Below are 20,687 nucleotides of genomic sequence, written 5' to 3' on the forward strand. Positions count from 1 at the left end.
ATCCATTCATCCAGCACAGGGGTGTCTACATGTAATTCACAACGTGGTGTCATGCGTTAGAGTACCCTGTGCAGCTTAATATGTTTCTAGCTGATACAGGAAAAAGTAAATCAATTCTGTGAATAACTTAAATGTAGGTTGTTTTTAAAAAAGATCTATGCCCCCTCACCCAACCTACCCAGTACTGAACACAGGAGTCCCCCCGGGAAGCAGTACTCAGTGGCTAAGGGGGGGGTGGTGTCATGGGTTAGGTATCTCTTTCCTGAACTTGTCTGACATTCTGGAACACCCCAGCCCCTGACACCCTATGTCTAACAACACTGGAAAGTGGGCGTATATGAGTTTCTGGTGCATTTGCCTCTGGGATGAGCTCGGCCTTCCAGGGAGAGAAAGAAGAGAACTCACGCCCTGTGAGGGGAAGCAGGTGTTGCAGGCGCTTCGTTGGAAGATCCTGTTTTCCTTCCAAAGGTCAAAAGGAAGCCAGTGAGGAGATGCTAGGGTTTCTGGCCTTGCTTGTACGTGACAGTGAGGTGGGGAGAGGGGGGAGCTTTCTCTAGACTCACCCCGCCCCCCGTTACAGGTTTTTGTTCTTGGCCCCCACAGTCCATACACATTGCTCTTCCGGCTCCTTCCCCAGACCGGCGTCACCCTTCGCCTCTGCGTTATTTAGAATGTGCTGCGTTTGTTTGGGTCCCTGTCAACCCAATGCCAATGTCCCCTGCCATTCTGAGGGGACATTTCCCTTCCAGCAGAGGTGTCAGATGGTGGGACTGCCACCCAGGACGCCCCACAAGCCGGTCAGGCACGGCCCCAGCCAGCAGACCCCACAGCCGGGGTCTCTCCAGGGAAGGCGCTGCGGTGGACCTCGAGTGCAGCGGGCCGGCTCCCAGAGGGGTCCCATTTCATGGGGTTAAGCTCAGCCGTAGAACAGGGGGAGGGAGAGTCCAAGACAGGCGTTCCCAGGACACCAGGTGGTTCCCCAGGACAGTCAGGATGGCCGAGGCAAGCGACCCCAGCCTTGGAGAAGCATCTGGGGAGGGTGGGCCCTGGCACTAAAGAGAAGAGGGAATTTGGGGGTGCACAGGTGCAGGTGGAGCTGCTCTGGGAACCCCCCTTACAAGCCTCCGTTTGCCGGAGAGACCAGCTTGCAGGAGGGCCCGCGTCGCGGTCTGCGGCTCCCGAGACGTGTGCTCCCGCGCTGCTGGCTGTCCCTGGCCCAGGCCGGCTAACGTGGGTCCTTTCCCTGTGGCCTGCTCGGGAGGCGGCCCCAGTGTCCCGTGGGTGCCTCTCGCACTCCGAGCCCCCAGCACCCGGGGCGCTTTGGTGGAGCACGCGCCAGTCCTGCTCCAGACCTTGGGGCAGGGCCCAGATGGACATGCTGATGCCCGCCACCCCCTCAGCCAGGCTTCCCCTGCGTCTGGGGAGCTGGCCCCCTGGGCCGCCCTGGGGTGGAGACAGGCCCAGGACCGGAGCACAAGGACCAGCGCCCCCACCCCGCTTTCCGGGCTGCCCCCGCTGCGTTTAACCCCTTCCTCCCTTCCCAAGCTCCTCGGAAGCAGTGTCCCGCCCCTGGCCCTCAAGGCTGCAGGCCTGGCCTGGCTCCCAGGAGAGCACAGACCAAGCTGGCTTGCCGCCCACCCCGTGCCCCTTATTCGGGCCCTTGTCTACAAGCTTCACAAGGGACTGAGGTGGCTCTCCGCAGGCCTGAGGGGGTTCTCCCGCTCAGCCCCAAATTCCCTGCCGGCTCCCAGCCCAGGGCCCAGCCAGCGCCACGGGGCTCCCTCCGCGCTTCTGTAGGGGCCGAGATCTCGCTCTCCGGTAGGGTGGGCGTCTCTACCAACCCAAGGCCAATGTCCCCGCAAGTGAATGCCACTGTCATCGCGTTCATTTTCTCTCTTGGTGTCCCCACACCCATCTAGAGGAGTGTGGGAAGTGAGGGGACAGCGGAGCAGCTGGAAAAGTCACCCTCCGCCAGCTTCGTTTTAAGAAAAACGGGGAGGCTGGATCCGCAGCCAGGCACCCCCAGTCTCCGGGAGCACCCTGCCACCCGCAGCTGTGAGACGTTACTTGTGGCACCCACGTGGGTGTTATAAACGCCCCCCTCCCATCTAGAAGCCTCTCTCTGGGAGGCCTCGTTGGTACAGACCCCGGGGAGCACACAAGACCTTTCTCAGCACGCGACCTCGGAACCCCGCCAGAGGAGAAGGGATGGGTTTCCCCACCCAGGGCCTCGCTGGGTGTTGGGGAGACACACATGTCCGGGGGTGGCTTGCTTGGTCGCATAGAGAGACCGACCCTGCCGGCGGACCGAGGCGGGCTGGGTGGGAGGGCAGGTCAGCGCGACTGGCTGGGCGCAGGGCCTCGGAGACTGGGGCTGCATCCCCGGTCCAGGAGCAGAGACTTGGAGGCTTCCCCGCCGCCCGAGAAAGCGCAGCCAGGGCGGTGAACCAGATTCCATCCTGCAAGAGGCCAGTGGGCCTCTAGCACATTTTACAAGCTTCTGGAAACAGCCTGAGATTTCGGCGTAAGACAGAATTGCCCCTCTACCCCGGAGCAACCCGCTTTGTGCTGCATGGGCCAGAATAACCGGAGCCCAGAGCCCAGATCCTGGCCGTTCAGACAGTGCCGCCTCTCAAGCTGTGCTCTTTTCCGGGTTTAAGGTTTAAAGTTTGGGTGGGCTTTGGGAAGCCCGAGGACCCCCCCTTGATTATTTCTCTCCTCCTTCCTTGCTCTTTCCTCTGCTCCCCTGTATCTCTGGGTATCCCCTCTCCATCCCAGGCCAATGACCCAGGAGTTCCCCTCCTTCCTCCTGCTCAGCCTGACCCAGCAGCCTGCAGACCCCAGTGCAGAGTCCACGTGAGCCTGGAGATAACGTGCTGTGCGCAGAGTTCACGTTGCAGCCACGATGTTGGGTCTGGGGCGCAGGAAAGAGCACAGCATCAGTCCCGGCCTCGGGCTCATTTAATGCCAAGGCACACAGACACAACGGTGCCCACAAAACTGGAAAATATTTCTCAGGAGGTGGCCTAATTGGTTTTCAGGGAATGGCTGAGAAATTAACCTGGCCCGCTCCACAGGAATCAGAGCGGGGCCCTGGCTTCTCCCACCACCCACTTCACTTCCAAATACCCAAATAATTGGACGGTTCCTGGCTGGTAATGATTGGGGTTCCCAGAGCTGCAGGGAATTCCCCCCAACCCTAAACATGTGCTGATAGGGTGTTCCCACAAATCTTATTCACCCCACTCTCCTAGGAGTGGGCAGACTGTGGGGTTTCATTTTTTGAGACACAGGCAGGGTCCCCAGCAGGTGTGTGCCTAGCCCCATAATTTGGTGAGAACCCCATCAAATGGGGGAGAGGCAGAGAAGAGCTGTGAGTCACCCCAAGTGAGAAGTGACTCGCCCCCCCCCGCTGAAATCTCACTGAGGACTCCTGAGCCCCCATCTGCCTCCAGAGCCTCCCCCCCACCCCCCCCCCCACCTGCACAGGCCCTCCCGCAGCCCCTCCGTGCCCCTCCGCCTCGGGTTTTCCCCAGGGAGCAGCGGGTAGTAACTGTTGCACCCTGGAGCCTACAGTGGGTGACCAGTGAAGAGAGGATGGACTTGGGTGGGGACAGGAGGAGAGCTGGGCAGACATGGGGAAGCTTTCAAGCCTCAAGGTGGCCTGGTGACCACACTGCCTGGGGGCCTTGCCCGGCCCTGGTCCTGTCTCTCCTGGTCTGGCAGGAGCCACTGGGAGTCCGTCCCAGGCCTGGGCCTGCTCCCCAGGGGGCCAAGCGGCTGGGCACCCCACAGCTGCCACCACCTGGGCCAGCCAGTCCTGGGGCACCGGGCTCCCCTTCCTGTCCTCTCTGCACCCCTTTCCACCGAGGGCACTTTAATTGTGCCAACGCTCCCACACCCTCAAACTGCCCGTTTGGGTGTTTTTAAAGAAGTTTGCAAATTTCCATACAAATGCATTTTAAGTGAGGGACAGGCACACCTGGGGGGAAGCCAGGGTGCTGGAGGGGAGGCCTCTGCAGCTGCGGGCAAGGAGGGGGGAGCAAACTGAAGGCGCCTGAGGGACGAGGGGTCAGTGGGGAGGCGGTAGAAGTTCAGGTCGGACATGTGACGGCAGCTGGAAAAGAAGTTCAGAAAGGGATACAAAAAGGAGGGGAGGGGGAGAAACACCCCCCACCCCCACTTACTTCCTAACTCCCCTTCCAGATGGGCCCTGCTCTCCGGTGAAACTCGTTGAAAGGAAATTAAGACAAAGAAGATGAGGCGAGAGGCCTGGCAGCCCCTCCGTCGGGGCTGAGACTCGGGGTGGGGCAGCGCGTGTTTGGGGGTGAAGGCAGCTGCTCTGGGAGCACTGTCTCCCCCATGCTTTTGAAGGTTTAGCTGAACCGTCTGCGCTGCTCCCCTTTCCAAACAGGACGATTCGGTCACAATCACTTGCTCCTTTATTGCTCCCCCATGCGAGCCCCAAATCGTGTTCCCGCGCGCTTCCGGGTCCACACGCATGTTTCATGAGACGGGTGTCCCCGTGGGACGCTGCCGTATGCACGCACCGCCCTGCACACGAACACGCACACACGCTCACACACTTACAATTAAGTGTCTGCCCGAGGAGGGCCCTGCTCGCCAGCTCTGCGTTCAACACAGGAATCTGCCAGGTCACCAAAGTCAAATGTAAGTGACAACTTCCCTCTCCACCAGCAAGGAACGCGGACTACAAACGTCCCTTTGTATCTCAGCAGCTCATTTAATATGATTTATGCATTTTTTGTGCAAGGAATTGTGGGATTTTTCCCCACGGTAAACAATATGGAAATGTTAAAAATAGCCATCTCCCAGCGCGTGTCCGAGGACGCACAACGGGGGTGACCCGGCGAGGCCATGGCGGGCACTCCTTCGATCCCTGAACCGAGCAGGGACGGAGAAAGAAGCGATCAAGTGCAGGGGACGCGGTCGCGGTCTCGCGGGTTGGGGGCTCCGGCACTGGAGCTGAAAGACGCGGCTGCTTTAAGGGGGGGAGGGGACGCAGCGGCGGAGGAGGGGAGGCGGGAGCCTCCTGTCACCCAGCGGCGGCCAGCGCGTCACGTGGGCGCGCGGCGCTGCGGCCATTGGCCCGAGGCACGTGTCCAGGAGACCGGCCCGCGACGTCACTCGAGGGGGCTCTGTTAAAAATAAGAACAAAATCCAGAGTGAAAGTGTCTCAGGTTGCGCTAAGTGGCCTGGAAATTTCCGAGCCGGCGTGGAGGCCTCGGCGGCTAGGGCGCGCAGGCGGCGAGAGACGCGGGCGGCCCAGCCCGGCCCGGCCTGCCGCCTCTCACCCATGCGACTCGGGCCGCGGGCGTCGGCGGGGCTCGGCAGGGGCGCGGCCGCACGCCGGTGGGGCGCCCCGGCCCGCAGCGGGGCGGCAGCCGAGCGCGGCGCGGGCCCGCGGGCGTCCATGTGCGTGCTGGCGGCGGCGGGCGCGCTGACCGCTCGCGCCCCGCACCCTCGAGGGCCGCCCCGGGCGGGCGTGAGCGCCGGGGAGCGCGCTGCCTGCATGCGCGCAGCTCCAGCCCCGGGCGGCCGCGGCGGCATCGCCGGAGCCCGAGGCAGCCGCACCCGGAGAGGCGCGCGGAGCCCGGAGGCGTCCCGGGTCTCCGCGGGGCCGTTGTGACTGCCCAGCGCCCGCGCGCGCTGCAGGGAAGAGGACCGGACTCTTTCAGAATCTCCTGGCTCTGGGCGCGGAACGGCTCTTGGTGTTTTCGAACTCAACTCGTGGATTGGAACGGCTGGGCTCCGAGCTCGGCGGGCGACTCGGGGGACCGCAGCCCCGGCCTTGGCCAGCGCGCACGCCCCGGGAGCCGCAGCGGGGTAGGGGCGCGGGCCGGCCGCGGGGTCTCCGTGCGCGCCGCGGGCTGACCGGAGGGGACCCTCGGAGAACCCGTTTGGGACTCGCTGTGAGCAGCATGGAGGAGAATGACCCCAAGCCCAGCGAGGCGGCGGCGGCGGCGGCGGCGGAGGGGCCGCGGCAGCCGGACTCCAGCCCCAGCGGCGGCGCGGGCGACGCGGACACTGGCCGCCGGCGGAACCTGGTGCTGCCCGCGGTCCTGCAGGCGCCGGGCAACCACCAGCACCCGCACCGCATCACCAACTTCTTCATCGACAACATCCTGCGGCCCGAGTTCGGCCGGAGGAAGGACGCGGGGACGTGCTGTGCCGGCGCGGCAGGAGGAAGAGGAGGCGGCGGCGAGGGCGGCGCGGGCGGAGGCGGCGGCGCGGGCGGCGCCGAGCAACTCCTGGGGTCCAGCCGGGAGCCCCGGCAGAGCGCGCCCTGCGCGCCGACTTCGGGCGGTCCGCTGCCGGGGGGCGGCGGCGGCGGCGGCGGCGACTCTCCGGGCGAAGGAGAAGGCGGCTCCAAGGCGCTCTCGCTGCACAGCGGCGCCAAGAAAGGCGGCGACCCCGGCGGCTCCCTGGACGGGGCGCTCAAGGCCCGCGGCTTGGGCAGCGGCGACCTGTCGTTAAGCTCGGACTCGGACAGCTCTCCCGCCAGCGCCAGCCTGGGCGCGCAGCCCATGCTCTGGCCCGCCTGGGTCTACTGCACGCGATACTCCGATCGGCCTTCTTCAGGTGAGCCCGCGGGGACCCTGCGCCCTAGCCCGTCGCGGGGAGCCCGCGGGGCTGTAGGGGCGCGCTGGCGCGGGAACTTACCGCGAGGAAGAAGACACCAAGACACCCCCGCCCCAACCCACACAAAGACGCACACACAGCGGCATTGTGTGCGGCTGACGCTGGCCGGCGCTGCGGCCAGGAGGCGAGGGGGTTAGGATCCGGTGGCCAGGGGGGTACAGACTTCTTAGAACGGCAAGAGCGAAAGGACACGCGCTCTCTTGCCTTTTGGGGCCTCTTCGTGCCACCTCTCGCCCCCTCCCCTGGCTGGAGTTTCTTTGGTGGAATGGGGGTGGCTGGGAGGCAGGCCCGGAAGCTCGCCGCTCAGTCCCTTCTCCGGTTCCTCCGACTCAGTCTAGACCCGGGACCCACGCGTGGCCCACCCTCAGCCCTAGACTTGTTCCGCGGCCCAGAAATCCCAGACACAACCACGAAAGAAAGAGCGTGGCTGCAGCTCGTCCCGGGGCGCGGCCGGTGCAGCCGAGGGGGCGTGCAGGGATCGGAGAGGGAAGGGCGGAAAACAGGGGGCCCTTTGCGCTCTGCCAGGGCGTACGTATATGGTTTTATTCGCTGAGGCCGCCGCGGGGGAATGCAACACCCGTCTCCTCCGGCGTACGGCTTGGGGGGGGGGCGCGGCGGCAGTTTCCCCCATAGAAGGGACCAGGGAGATTTCCCTGGTCGCTCCGTGGCAGGGGGCAGGGAAGGAGCAGGTTTCCTGGAGGGGGTGTGCAGAGGCACTGGGTGTAATTTCCATGGGTCTGGGACTTTTAAAATCTAAGTCCAAGTCCCCGTGAGAATCATCACCCGCATTAAATGCGGGTTTGCTTTGGCGACCCGCCATTAGGAACAGACTCCATTTGTCCCCGAGCTGGCAGTGGCGACCCGACCTCCTGCCCCCCAACCCTCAACTGGTTTTGGGGGGTCGTTTACCCAGACTACAGCACAACGGAGTCACCCCTTGGCTGGCTTCGTGCAAAAATGTGTGTACCTGTCCCTGAGGAAACCCAAATTCCCCCAGTTAGATCTGAAGTTTGGTCCATTGTTCTCGCCTTCCTCCTTTGTTAATATTTAATTAACATATAGGCTCACAATGGGGCCGGCGAGGAGCCTCGGCCGGCTTTGTGCGGCCCCGGGCGCAGCCCGCCAGATCCCAGCGGCCGCCGGAGCTGGAAGCCTGGCCCGGCCTGAGTCGCTGGTGTTCCCGGGTTACAGAGTAATAACAAGAATAACAATAACAGTCGGTCCTCCTGTAAGATCACGTTTATGTTTCTTGGCGTTAAAGAAAAGAGCCAGACAGAGAGTTTTCCTGCTGAGGTTTGGTTTGGTGCCCGAGACTCCTGAGTGTTTCGTTTTGAAAGAAAATCCAGGAAGAAAGGGAACGGAATATTCTGCTTTTCGGGAGATTTTCTTTCGGTCATATGCTGCGTGTTTTTGCGGGCTGATCCGTGTCTGCGGGAGCGCCGAGAGCAGAGGAGTTTGGGGGGTAAGGAGCGCTGTGCAGGGCGGGGTGCGGGGGCGCAGTGGAGACCGCGAAGGGGCTCCTGGAGCCGGAGGCTGCGGGTCCATCCATCAGGGCGGGCCGCCCGGCGCCTTCGGGGCCTCACGGAGCTCCCGCCTGCCCCCTTGGTGGGGGTCCCTGGGCGCGGCCCACCGCCCCCGCATCCACACCCTCAGGACCAAGGCCAGGCCCGTGGCCGGGGCGCCCTCCGAGTGTGCGGATGGCGACCGTGAGTGCGCGTGGCTGCGTGGGCAAGAGTCTGGGTTTGCTTTATAGTCTAAAAAGCCGGGAGTTTGAGCCCAAGGGCCCTCGGCGCCCCTTCCTGGAGCCCACAGCCCCGCTTTGGGAGTTTGCCTCCGGGGAGAGACTGCTGGGTGGCGAGGAGGAAGTGCTCCCAGCCCGCTGGGTCCCGGACCCAGGACGGCCCCAAACCTCTCACTGAGCGCCGCGCACCCCAGAGCTCTTCTCTCGCCCCACGGTCCTGGTCGGGGTGCAGCCCGTAGTTGCCGCAGCTGCGAAGGTGGCCGGGCAGCCCCGCAGCCCCGCAGGGCGGGGACCTGGGGTTCTGACTGCCTGAGGTCTCCAGCCCCAGGCACCTCGGTAGAAGCAGGGGATGGAGTCTCCCCAAAGCTGATTCACTCACTTCGCAGATGGAGACCAAGAGGTGCAGTCTCCCCCCTCCCGCCCCCCGCAGCCTTTGTGGCCTCCTCTCTTAACACACCCTCGTCCTAACGCAGCAGAAAGAAAACGCTCCCCTCTGCCCCTTGCCCGGGCCTTTGCCTCCCGGAGTCTTAGGACAGTGTTCCAAACCAACCTCAAGGGCCAGGAGGTGTCCCAGCGGGTGGGGCTCGGAGTGTGAGTTCTCTGCCCAAGGTCAGCGGGCGCCCTGCGGCCGGCAGTCGGTGGGGGAGGGGCAGGAAGCTGTGGTCAGCTCCCAGGCGGGGCCCCATCCATGCTCCTGGCGGGGTACAGAGGAGACTAGGTGAAGGGGAGCTTGGACTGGCCGCAGGACGGGTCCCCTACACGGAGAAGGACACTTGTGCTCCTGTCCTTAAGGGGAACAATGAACTTGGGCCCACAGGGCGGGTGAGGGAGGCAGATCCCACGCCCCAGCTCCCTCTCACTTCTCAGCGCCCTGCGAGTGTCCCCTGTGGGGGTCCTGAAGGAGCTCCTTCACAGCCCCCCAGCACTCCTCCTGCTACTCAGGCTGCCCCCCATTCCTCCCCCTCACCTCCCGCCCAGCGCCTAGGTCCTCGTGGTCCATATTCCTGGATGGAACCTCAGAAAGGGCCAGAAAAGGCCAGGCCAGAAAGTTGTGGAGGTTTGCGCTCCTGCGGGAGTTCTCCTTCTATCTGGAGACCTTTCCACGAATTTGCTCTGTACCCCCACTCCCACCCTCACCCTGACTTCACTGCCTCATAGCCTCCCTCCTCAGGGGTGGGTCGTGGAGGTGAGTGCCAGCCGGCGACCATTTCCCCCAAATCCAGTCCCAAGTCCAGCTGGGCTCTCCTCCGGGCCAGCCCCATGACCCCGGGGACCCCTCTGCAGCCTGCGCACTCCCCCCACCCCGCGTGTCCGGGGGAGGGGTGCCCCACATCTGAGCCAGCAGGCAGGCCAGCAGCCCCTAACTGTGTTCTCTGCCCTCCATGCCCTCCCAGGCCCCAGGTCCCGCAAACCAAAGAAGAAGAACCCCAACAAAGAGGACAAGCGGCCGCGCACGGCCTTCACGGCGGAGCAGCTGCAGAGGCTCAAGGCCGAGTTCCAGACCAACAGGTATCTGACGGAGCAGCGGCGCCAGAGCCTGGCCCAGGAGCTGGGGCTCAACGAGTCGCAGATCAAGATCTGGTTCCAGAACAAGCGCGCCAAGATCAAGAAGGCCACGGGCAGCAAGAACACCCTGGCCGTGCACCTCATGGCGCAGGGCCTCTACAACCACTCCACCACGGCCCGGGAGGGCAAGTCGGACAGCGAGTAGCCGGCGTCCGTCTGCGCGCACGCGGAACAATGCAATAATCTCGTCACACGGAAAGGGCCAGTGCATACGATTATACCAGCATTCCTAGTGAGAAGAGCGTGTACTAACCACGGTTCTGCAATATTCTATGTGTATATAATTTACAGGTGATGTAAAATCCGAAATATCTGACTATAAACTATTTTTGATTTTTTTTGTGTTATGAGATTATGCTAATTTTATGATTTTTTTTGAGAAGGGGGCTGCTTAGGGTTTCATTTCTTTTTTTAATCCCCTAAGCTCCATTATGGGACATGGGACAGTTTTTTTTTTTTTAATTTCAAAAGAAGAAAAAAGTTAAAACAACTTGCTGAAGTCCAAAGATTTTTATTGCTGCATTTCACACGACTGTGAACCGAACCGAATAAATAGCTCCTACTTGGTCTGTGAGAGGTCTGCCACTTTGTTTGTGTGGGCTTGGTGAGGACGCAGGGGGGGCCGCTCCCCAGCCTCCGCCCCGGCAGCGCCAGGGCCCTGGCAGGTGATGCGACTGTTGGGGTCCTCGAAGGAGTGCGGAGGGGTGGGGGGGCCTTGGCCGCAGAGAGTGGCCGTGCCCTGTCGCCAAGGCCTGCGCTGGGGAGTGGGCCCACGGCGGTCCTCGGCCTCACCCCACTCTGCGTCACCCGTCCTCCTGCCTTCTCTCCCTGCCCACCCTCCTCCTCGCCAGGCCCCTGCGTGCTTCCGTCTGCGTCTGTATTTGTGTCGCTGTCCCCGTCCCCCCGCCGGAAGCCAGGGCCAGCTCTCTGGCCTGTGGGCACCAGGGCTTCCGGGCTGAGGAGCCCAGGAGCTGAGGGGGTGACCTCGTCCCTTCAGGCTCAGCTCCGGGCCTCTCTTGTGGCTCTACCAGCCCCCCAGCCCCCCGACGCGGGTGGAGGTCTGTCACTTGGGGGCAGGCAGAGTCCTCCAGACAGAGTTGGTCTTTTCTTCCTTTCCTTTTTCTTTTTCTTCTCGTCCTTTTTTTTAAAGTGGCCACTTCTGCTACAGAGAGCATCCCTTCAAGGTAAAGTGTGTGTGTGTGTGCACATGTATGTATGCATGCATGGACACACACAGGCAGGTGCATGTGAGCCCCTGGTTCTGGGACATGTGGCCACGTTGACTTTTAAAGGCTTTCTGCATCCTCCAGGATCCAGAGGAAGGAAGAAAACGTGTAAATAATCATTTATCACTTTTTGTCTTTTCTTGTTTTTTAAAATATACATTTTATTTTTTGAAGGTGTGGTACAATGTAAATTAAATATATTCACTATATCCCCACCTAGTACACACACATATATAAACAAACACAGTGTCCCTCTGACTCCACAATGTCTTCTGTTTAGTGTACGGAAGAAAGGATCACACCCCAATGTCCGCCTGCAGCCGGGACGGCGGGGCCCACGGCCCGGGCGGGAGCCTGGCTGTCCCCCTGAGGACGGGGCTGAACTCTCTTTGCCTTAAACCTCTTGATTTCACCGCGACAACAGTTTCACTCTGTACATACCAGTGTAAACCTTTTTAAAAACAAGACGTTGTCACTGAACATTCTGTGAATAACCATCTGCTGCTTAGGAGACACAACAACACGATTGCCTTTTTAGCAGGAAGCAAAGTCTTTTGGGTTCTCATTTAAGAATTTTTTCTTTTAGTTTATAAAATGTGCATTTTACAGTTCCAATATCGAATATTTATAATCTTATGAGAAATGAATGTTTCTATTTCCCACTGTGGTTATCAGAATTGTGAACATTCCCTCTGCATTTTTGTGTGTTTAAAATCTTGAAAGTTACATTCAATAAAAAGAAACAATTTATTGTAAAATATTGTTTGTCCAAGGTGGAATGACTAGTTTTTCTCAGCGTGTTTCTGAGTCCTCACGCCTGCCCGGGACCCCCTCCCACCGCGCAGGCGCGGCTTGCCTCTGCCTCAGGCCCACCTCTGTAGGCAATTCCTTTTCTTCCTTTTTTTAAACAAGGAAGACACTTCGGATATTTCCTGTGTGAGCACAGAACAGCCACAGTAACCGAAGGACACATGTCTTGCCCAGAAGAAAGTGCGCACAAGTCTGGTGCCACTCCGTTGCATAAATATTTAAAACCTCGCGGAAAGCAACAGGTGTCCATCCCCGGGGGCGAGGAACTAGCCTCCCCTGACAGGCACCAGAGGCTCTGCTCTTCCACGTTTGTAGTTGCTTTTACCCGTGGAAGTAAAGGATGAGGACAACATTGCAAGGCTCACGCGGGGAAAGGACAGGCTTTGCCGAGCTGACCGGAAGCCCGGGAGCCGGAGGCCGCTGGGCTGGCGCAGAGGCTCGGAGATCCACCTCCGGAAGCCACACAGGGGAGCCCACATGCGCCCCGCGCCCCGGATCGCTCTATTGCCGAACTTCATAGGCTGGGGAAAAAATGCTTTCTTCTCCCAGTAAAAGAAACGCAGACTGCTCGGAGGAGCTCCTGTTGCCAAAGAGGAACTCACCGGCTTCTCCACACGAGAGGGGCTGCTCCTGGATTTGCTAAGACGCGTCTGCGTGGAGGCTCCGGAGCGCCAGCCGCGTGGTCTGGGGGCACTCCAGGGCGTCGCCAGTGGGGCGCCATTCACAGCACTGCCCCACCCCTACCCCTGCTTTTGCATAGTCCGGAGGGTTCCCAGATTAAAAATAAAGCCCACTAGCACAATTCCTATTACCTACTGGACTCGTTTTTAAAATAAAAGGACAACATAACAACACCAAACAATCATTTTGTTTTTAATCTGTTTGCAAATCATAACATTACTAAGGGGCATGGCACAGCTTTGTAAGGTAATGAGATCCCCATCCCCGGAGGCGTGCAAGCAGATACTAGGCCTAGAGTATCAGAGGGAGATTTTTCTTTTTTCTTTTTCCTTTTTGTCTCTGGGAGGGGATTGGACTCAATGAGACTTCAGACCCTCAAAATGCTGAGATTCTGATTTTGTTCTTATGTTTATTACATTTTTTAAAAAATCAACAATGTACAATCTAAGCCCCTACCTAAGTCACGGAGAACAACACCTTCTGCTGCCCCCCTAGCCCACTCTCCAGAGTGGAGATTAGAGACTGGAGCCTACGGGGAAGGAAGGGAGGTTCCTTTCTGAAGCCCCGCGGCCCACGCGGGTGTCCCTGGGCCTCTGGGTGCCGGATGTGGACCCGTGGACCCGGACGGCAGCAGAAGAGTCGGTGACCCCTCAACCCACCCCCGCCAGACTGTCGTGCCCCTCAGGAGGCCCGTTTCCTACACGTTCATCGGAGGAAGCTCCTTCATAAGGGAAGCCCTCGCTTTTCTGACCGGCCTCCGCCGGGCAGCCTGGCTGTGTTCGCCGTCCTCCGTGGGGGTCGAGACTAGCCCAGGGCCACACCGGCCCGCGCTCCTGGGCTGCCAGCAGGGGTCGGATGAGGGGTCCGCAGGCCGGAGTCCGAGTCCGAAGATCCACCAGGCGCGGTGGTCACCCAGGGTGGACCAGCCATGCGCTCTCTTTAGGGACACATGGAGGGGCCATACTGGTGACCGCAGTCTGATCACCACGAGGGCTCCACTTTTTGTTTGTTTGCTTTTTCCTTGAGTGAAAAGGGCAAGGCCACGGGGCTGCCGGACGCTGGGCGCACCGACACCTACGCCCTATATATATGCAAATACGCCCGCCGCTGCCCCGGGCGGCTGGGAGGGGGCGTGTGCTCGCTCCCGCTCGCCTAGAGGTCCTTCTGCATCCCGCTGGTTTAATATGCAGCCTTTGGGGTCTCCGCCCGCCTGGCATCTCCCTAAGCGCCCCCGTGCCCCTGCCGAGGGTCCCGGCTCCTCCGAAAGCTGCAGCTTGCCCGCGCGCTGGGAGGTTAATAGCAAGTGGCGGCCGAGGACCACGCTGCCGAAGGCCTCTGGGTGGACTGCGTCCCACCTCTTCCGCACTCGACACCCCTGCACACATGCTGGCTGCCCCCGCCCGGGGCCTGCGGCCGGCGACCCCTTCTCCGTGCGGCTCCGTCGCGAGGCCTCCCCGAGGCCTTGGAGCAGGAGAGGCGGCAGGGCTGTGCGCAGGGCGGGGGGCAGCGCGCCGAGTCTCCGGACCTCGCGGGCTGCAGGCCCGACCGCCCCTGGTGCCCGCGCCGCGCGCGCCCCGCGCACACCATTCATGGTTTTTATTAATCTCTAATACCCTATTCTCTTTAGGCTGCCCGCCTACAGAAAATAAAAGGCCATTCTTGAAATCGCCTGAAATGTAATAATATTCATTAAAGTGGCTCCTAATTACGAGGTTTAATCAAGCGTGGTGCGCCGTGCTCGGCTCTGAGCCCCGGCTGGTGACGCTGACGGGGATGGCGTTGTTATTATTATTGTTGTTGCGACTGGCCACGTGCTCAGCCGCTGGGGTGAGGGCCACCTCTGCAGCTTAGGCCCAGCCCCCACAGAGAGATCTGGGGGAGCCCCAAGATGGGAGGGGGTGCCGAGCGCCTCCACAGTCTCGGTGGAACCGCTGTGACTCAGGCCTACTGCCCTTCGCCAACGCAACCAGGCCGTGCAATGCCTGGACAACAATTCTGGGTTCAGTTAGGGGATCCCCAGACCCCTAGACCCTCCGTGTCCCCGAGGCACCCCAGGCGCGGTTTCCTGGGATGGGGGAACCTTGGGTGTAGAGCCAGGGACCAACCCTGCTGGCTGTCCCGCTCCCTCTCCTGCCTGAGCCCCGCGCTTTGCCCGAGCAGGAACAAAGAGTGGCCACGATCAGCCACCCTCTCGGCCTGGAAGGCTTCCCAGAGGAGCCCCAGCCCGTCCCTCGCCCCAGAACCGGGAGGGGATAGGAGCCAGGGCCCAGTGGGCTGGGCGGAGGCCCTCCCAATGCGCCGTCTCCTCCGCGGAGGGGTCTGGCGTGGGGTGCGGACGGAGGGCCCGGGTGGGACCCTGTCACAGCCGAGGTCCTCTGTGGGGCGGAGGAGCGTGGGGATCCCTGCGCGCACCGCGGGTCTGGAAGAATCGGGCGGCCGTCGCTCGACCCCATCTGCCGAGCTGAGAAACTTGGCCGCGTGATCGGAGCGCGCGGCCCGCGGAAGGGCCGCCCAATGCCTTTCAGAGGCGCGTTCGGGGTTCTCCGCTCCCGCCAAGTCCTTTGTCTGCAAGGGGACTGGCAGACTCTGCCGCTGGGGTTTACCCCCCTCCCCCAGCGTCTGCCCCGCCGCTAACTCCCCCTGCTCTCCTCTTTGGATGGGTAATCACAGACTCCAGCTGCCGAGGCGCCCAGAAGCGGCCGCCCCGTTTCTGTGCCTGTCGCCCCTCCCGGCAGCAGACTGGCCGCTTCCCTGCTTCCCTCCAAGGCTCAGAACCCCGGCCCCTGCCCGCCTGCTGGCGGCCAAGCCACGTTGCACCGGAGTTTCTCCTTTGGGCCAAAACTTTGTCCCGGGTTTTTTGATAGGTTTACTCTCCCTCGCTGCTGGGCAATATGTGAATCCTGCAAGCTGGCATTTCTTTAAGAGCCGGGCAGTTGGGGACACGGCAGTATGAGCCGGCCTTTGGCACAACCCGACCCCTGCCAAGGCCAGCACAGCTACTGCTAGTGCCAGTGACAGTGACGTGCGGCGCCCGCAGGCCTTGCCCACCTGACTCGGGTTAACTCCGAGGCTGCGCCTTTCCAAGTTCCAACACCTGGAGGAAATCTGGCACCTCCCCACCCCCGGCAGGCGCGCGGAGGCTGGGAGAAGACGGAAGAACGCAAAGAAATCACTTGGGTTTCGAGGCCCAAAGGTCCAGCTCACACGCCGTGGCTCCAGAACAGCTCAGGGTTCACGGTTTTCGGGCAAATACTTAACAAAACACCAGTTAGCACCAAAGGAAGTGGCAACTACCGAGTTCTGTAGCCAGGTGTGTTCAGCGTGTGACTTACCCCGCCCCCTGCCCCCCGCCAGCCCAATCATCCAGCTCCGGAGTAGAAAGGACATTCACCCGGCCACAGGCCCCATCGTGGGAGAGGGACTATCTCCCCGCAAATGAAACCGGTGCCCCGCTCGGCTGCCCCTCCACGGCCCTGTCCCGTCGCTGGCGGGGCGCCCCCACCTTCCCTGCGTCCCTGCAGTTGTTTACGGAAAAGCAAAACAAAAACAAACAGAAAACATAAGTAAATAGGAGACAACGTCCACGCGGTTCCAAGCAGTGGAGCAGCGGCAGGCGCTGAAGGGAATGGACGACCAGCTGCGCGTCCACATGCAAGACTCCAGCACTTTCCAGAACACCCCGCCCCTTTCTGGAAACTCTGCTAAGGGCGCACTTTGTCTCGGGGTCCAAAGGACCCGCCCCTCTTCCCGGCGCCCCTCTCCTGAGCCACGCACGCACGATGTGCCAGGGCCTGCGCCTCAGGTTTCTACAGAAGCGCAGTAACTGGACGCACCTCTCCATTCTCCACCCCAATGGGCGGCCACTGCGCGGGCCGGAGTCCCACGGCCACCACTGGACACCTGCGCGGCCGCGGCCGAGGCACGTGCGTCCCAGCCCCTGCGCCCCGCGTCGCGTCACCCCGTGCAGCTCTTTCTCCAGGAGCGAGGGGGCGGCCTAGTGGTGCCAGAGCTCATTTTGTCTCAATGGCGGAGGGTGAAAGTAACGCTTTTAAATTAATTGCTGTTCCTACAGCTAAAGGCCTAACAGGCTTTGATTACCTGCGAACGGGAATGAAACAATCCTGACTTAATTATGTGCAGATAGTTCTGTAATTTTATCACTGCATTTAAGCAGCAACGTGCTGACCTCCCATTTGAATAGGAGTGATGGTTCAGAATTAAAAAAAAAAAAGAAGGTCCTAAAAGTGAACCTTTAAAAAGACCTGGCGGGGCTGTCCCTTCATTTTCCCCAAGGGGCAAAAGTGGCTGTCGTCTCAGGCCACCTATTGTCTCTTTACCTGCGGGTGCTGCCCCCCCACCCCACGTGGAAAACCCTGGAAAATCTCAGACAAAGGGGGCTGTCCGAGCGCCTGCTTCCCAGGGCTGACCTGCTCTCCATGCTAAAGAAGCCCATCTGCATTTCTATTCTGTCCAGCTTGTATGTGGAAGTAACACCCAGCGGCCAGGAGCCCCCAGAGAATGCGGGGTCTCTGACACTCCAGCGGGGTGTGAATGGGGCCGGGGGCTGGGGCCTGGCGTGAAGGTCAGAACTCCAGCCGCCCCTGCAGGTGGTTCGTTTCCTCTCTGCACACTGGTGCCCTGGGAAGGTGTCCCAGAAGGGCAGACCGCGGGACCAGGAGGGCCATCCCCGTAAACCCATGTCCGGCTCCCTTTCTTCCTCCCTCCCTCTGTCCCCTCAGCCCAAAGTCATCAGAAAGAGGCTCTGATGGCGTTGGAGGGGAGACCCCTTAAGCTGTGCCACTCTGAGCCCAACTTGAGGCCTATTCCGCTGGCAGGCTGGCCTTTGGGGACAGGTCTTGGAGCATCTGTGAAGGGCTGGGGACCAGAATATCAGGTGTGGGTGCAGAGTGAGGTTGTCCGAGACTTGTGAGGGGATCCAAGGTCAGCCAGACACAACCCCTTCCTGCACTGAGTGGGTCCTGGAATCTAGGTGAGGCCGATCCCACGTGGCCTCAACGTGGGCAGCTGGCCAGGGACTGAGAAAGGTGGCCCTGATGTGGGAACAGGAGCCGCGCTGTGGATGAATTCCTGGGCCTGAAGGAAACAGACCTTGGGGTCAGGGTTGAACCAAGACAAACCCCGCAGTCACCACAAACGGCCCCCAACCCGGCGCCCATGGGCTCTGTGCCCGGCGTGGAATGGTGCAGCCCACACAGCCGCAAAGGTGTGCACTCACTTCCCCGCCGGCAAGAGCATCTGAGGGGGGGGCTCCCCATGGCCTCTGCGTGGAGAGATTTGCCAGTTGGGGGGGTTGCTGGCGGGCTGGGGGGCTCCCTTCCTTCCACAGGGGCCTTTCAATGGCATCTTAAAAAAAATGCTTCCTAGTCCAACTTGAATATGCAATGAGACACCAGAGCTTTGTGGCGGAAATATAATTAAACTGGTGACAAAGTAAGAGGTGGAGAAAGGAATGACATCGGGCCGATTTCACACTTGGCAGTCGGAGCGCCGGGCCCTGGCCGGCTCTGGCCACGCAAGGCCGATCAAAGGGCCCTGCGCCCGCGGAAAAGGCAGGAGGGGCCTTAGGTATGCTAATCCCCGGGACAAATATATTTTAATCTTGTTAGAATACAAGTTAATGCTGCGGCTCAGGGGCTGAACTTGGTCAGACAGTAGAGATCCATTTTTATTTTAGCGACAAAGGCGGTGGACCTGGTCTATTTTTCGGCAGGTAACCTGAATGTGCAGACTGAGCTCGTCTCGGGCCCAGTGAGCTTCCCTCGCTGGGGCGGGGGGCGGGGAGTTCCTTCCGGAGGCTGCCAGGATGGGGTGGGCCCCTACGACCTGCCCCTCTCCCTGCCTGGGCTTTCTGCAGAGCACCCTCCTGTCCCAGAAAGGAACCTGGGCTCACTGGGCAGGAGAAGAAAGAGAAAAACTCTGAAATTAATTAAAAGATTCTCCAAAGCAATCCGTTTCCCTTTAGGCCCCGGGTTTGACAACCCACCCAATTCCTTGCTCTCCGCCCCCCTCACTTCCATTTCTACAACGTCAGTTTTCATTACTGTTAATTATTTGCCAGGCTCCAACGGTACCCACTGTGCTGCCCTGGTCAGCACGAAGCGCCCAGAGTCTGACCCCTCAAGTTCCCATCCCCGCTCCGTGTGACTCTGCAGGACGTGCGTGGACGCAGGGGCCAGGCCTCAGGGCTGCAGAGAAGACAAAACGCAGCGTGCGGGGCTCCCCTCCCAGAAGCCGGTGGCGGTAAATCACCGCACAGCGCCGCGCACTCGGGGTGTCTGAGGGCGAGGGAAGACAGCGCCGGAAAGCTCCCCGGAAGCCTGCAGGAGGCTGCGGTGCCCTACGTGGGCGCTGGATGTTGCAGGTGGCAGCCGCCTAAAGGGCAGTTTCTGCCTCTCTGCTCTGGCGCGCGATAGAAGTCCCCTGCCTGGGGCAGACACCCAGCCCCTCTAAGGAGCAGTACATCCTTGCGTTCCCCAGAGGAGCCCTGAGCCTTCCGGATCCTGGCTGGCCCAGGTCCCCAGGGAGGTGACAGCGGGGGAGGTGACCCTGTGTCGGGGGCGTGTGGCAGTGACCTCCACAGCAGAACCAGGAGGCCTGGGCCACCCACCCCCACCCCGAGGACAGGCCCTGGTTTCCAGGGCTTTGGAATGTGCACATCTGCCATAATTCTCTGTTCTCATGCAAGTTAAGAAGCCATTAATGTGCCCTGTAATTCCCCCCCCCCCAATATTTATATGTTGATTGATTTTAGAGGGAGAGGAAGGGGAGAGAGAGCGAAACATCCGTCGGTTGCCTCCCGTATGTGTCCCCACCAAGGACTGAACCCGCCATCCAGGCGTGTGCCCTGACCAGGGATCGAACCCCCGACCTTTTGGTGTGTAGGATGACCTCCAACCAATTTAGCCACTAACCAGGGCCCAAACGTTCCTTGTTGTAAGGACACCGGTCACATTGCATTAGGGACCCACCTTCGTTCTGCGTGACCCTCCCCTTCATGTGATTCCACCTGCAGAGGCTATTTCTAAATAGGGTCCTGGTCGCAGGTTTCTGCGCGCACGTGGATTTGCGGGGGACACAGCCAGACTTAGCATTTAATGTGGGTTCTCTGACCGTTCTCACAATCAGCCCTACCCAGTGGGTTTCATCAGTGCTACCATTTTGGGGTGAGGAGACTAAAAAGTGGGGTCTTGGTAGGTAAGGGGGCCATGGGTCTGTGTGCCCTTCAGCTTCCTCTACTGGTTTGTGGCATCGGTGACCTGGCCCTGACTTTAGTTGGGACGCGGCTACCAGGCATCTGTGTCACCTGCCTTGTCACCTGCAAGGGCTACAGAGATGCGGCGCCCGCTGTGATGACATCACATCGTCCCTTCCCCCTGTGCCTTGCTCCCGTCACCTGGGACCCTCAGAGATGATGGAGCTGCCCTGTAGGCTTGGCTGGGGGCTTCCGGGCACGGGCACGCGAGGCTCCGCCTGGTGCCGGCAGCGTGAGCACCCAGGCGGTAGCTGTGGTTTGGATGCCAGCCTTCCACGCCTCTTTGCCAACCTCGCCAATGATTTTTTAATTGTAAAAATGTCAAGTTATAAATACTCGTGTGCTGCCTTACAGGTCTGTCTGTTTCCGGGAAGCCTCAGCCCCTTCTCTGCCCTCCCCAGGGCCTCAAGTGGCAGGACCAGAGCGGCCTGGGCTTTGCCATCGGCAGACCGGACTGGGAATCAGGTGCACCCGCAGCAAGACCGTGGTCTGCTCTGTGCCCACTGTCCCCAAGAGAGGAGACTCCCACCTGCCTCGCAGGGGGGTTGAAGTTCTGCTCGTCACCAGCCCGGCACAGAGACATGCCGCTGTCGGCCCCCTGTGCCCGGTGGGTGCCGGGCATGCGGTGTTCCTACGGAGCCCTCGTCTCTGCTGTCATTTCCGCTGCCCACTCGCGTCTGTGTGAGTGAGCCTGGTTCACTTCCGTGCCCAGTAAAGTCTGGAGCTG

The 20,687-nt window shown here is 60.8% G+C and overlaps 1 protein-coding gene across 1 annotated transcript; it reads left to right on the forward strand.

Moving 5' to 3' along the window:
• The first annotated feature begins 5,607 nt into the window (after window positions 1–5,607).
• On the forward strand, window positions 5,608–11,446 carry EN2 (engrailed homeobox 2). Its single transcript, XM_090287731.1, has 2 exons — window positions 5,608–6,603; window positions 9,799–11,446. The coding sequence occupies exons 1-2, from the start codon at window positions 5,943–5,945 to the stop codon at window positions 10,113–10,115; spliced, it is 978 nt and encodes a 325-aa protein (XP_090143857.1). The 5' UTR covers window positions 5,608–5,942; the 3' UTR covers window positions 10,116–11,446.
• Window positions 11,447–20,687: the final 9,241 nt, after the last annotated feature.

The sequence above is a fragment of the Furipterus horrens genome, unplaced genomic scaffold, assembly GCF_987537825.1.
Source record: "Furipterus horrens unplaced genomic scaffold, mFurHor1.1.pri manual_scaffold_9, whole genome shotgun sequence".
In the NCBI taxonomy this organism is placed as follows: domain Eukaryota; kingdom Metazoa; phylum Chordata; class Mammalia; order Chiroptera; family Furipteridae; genus Furipterus; species Furipterus horrens.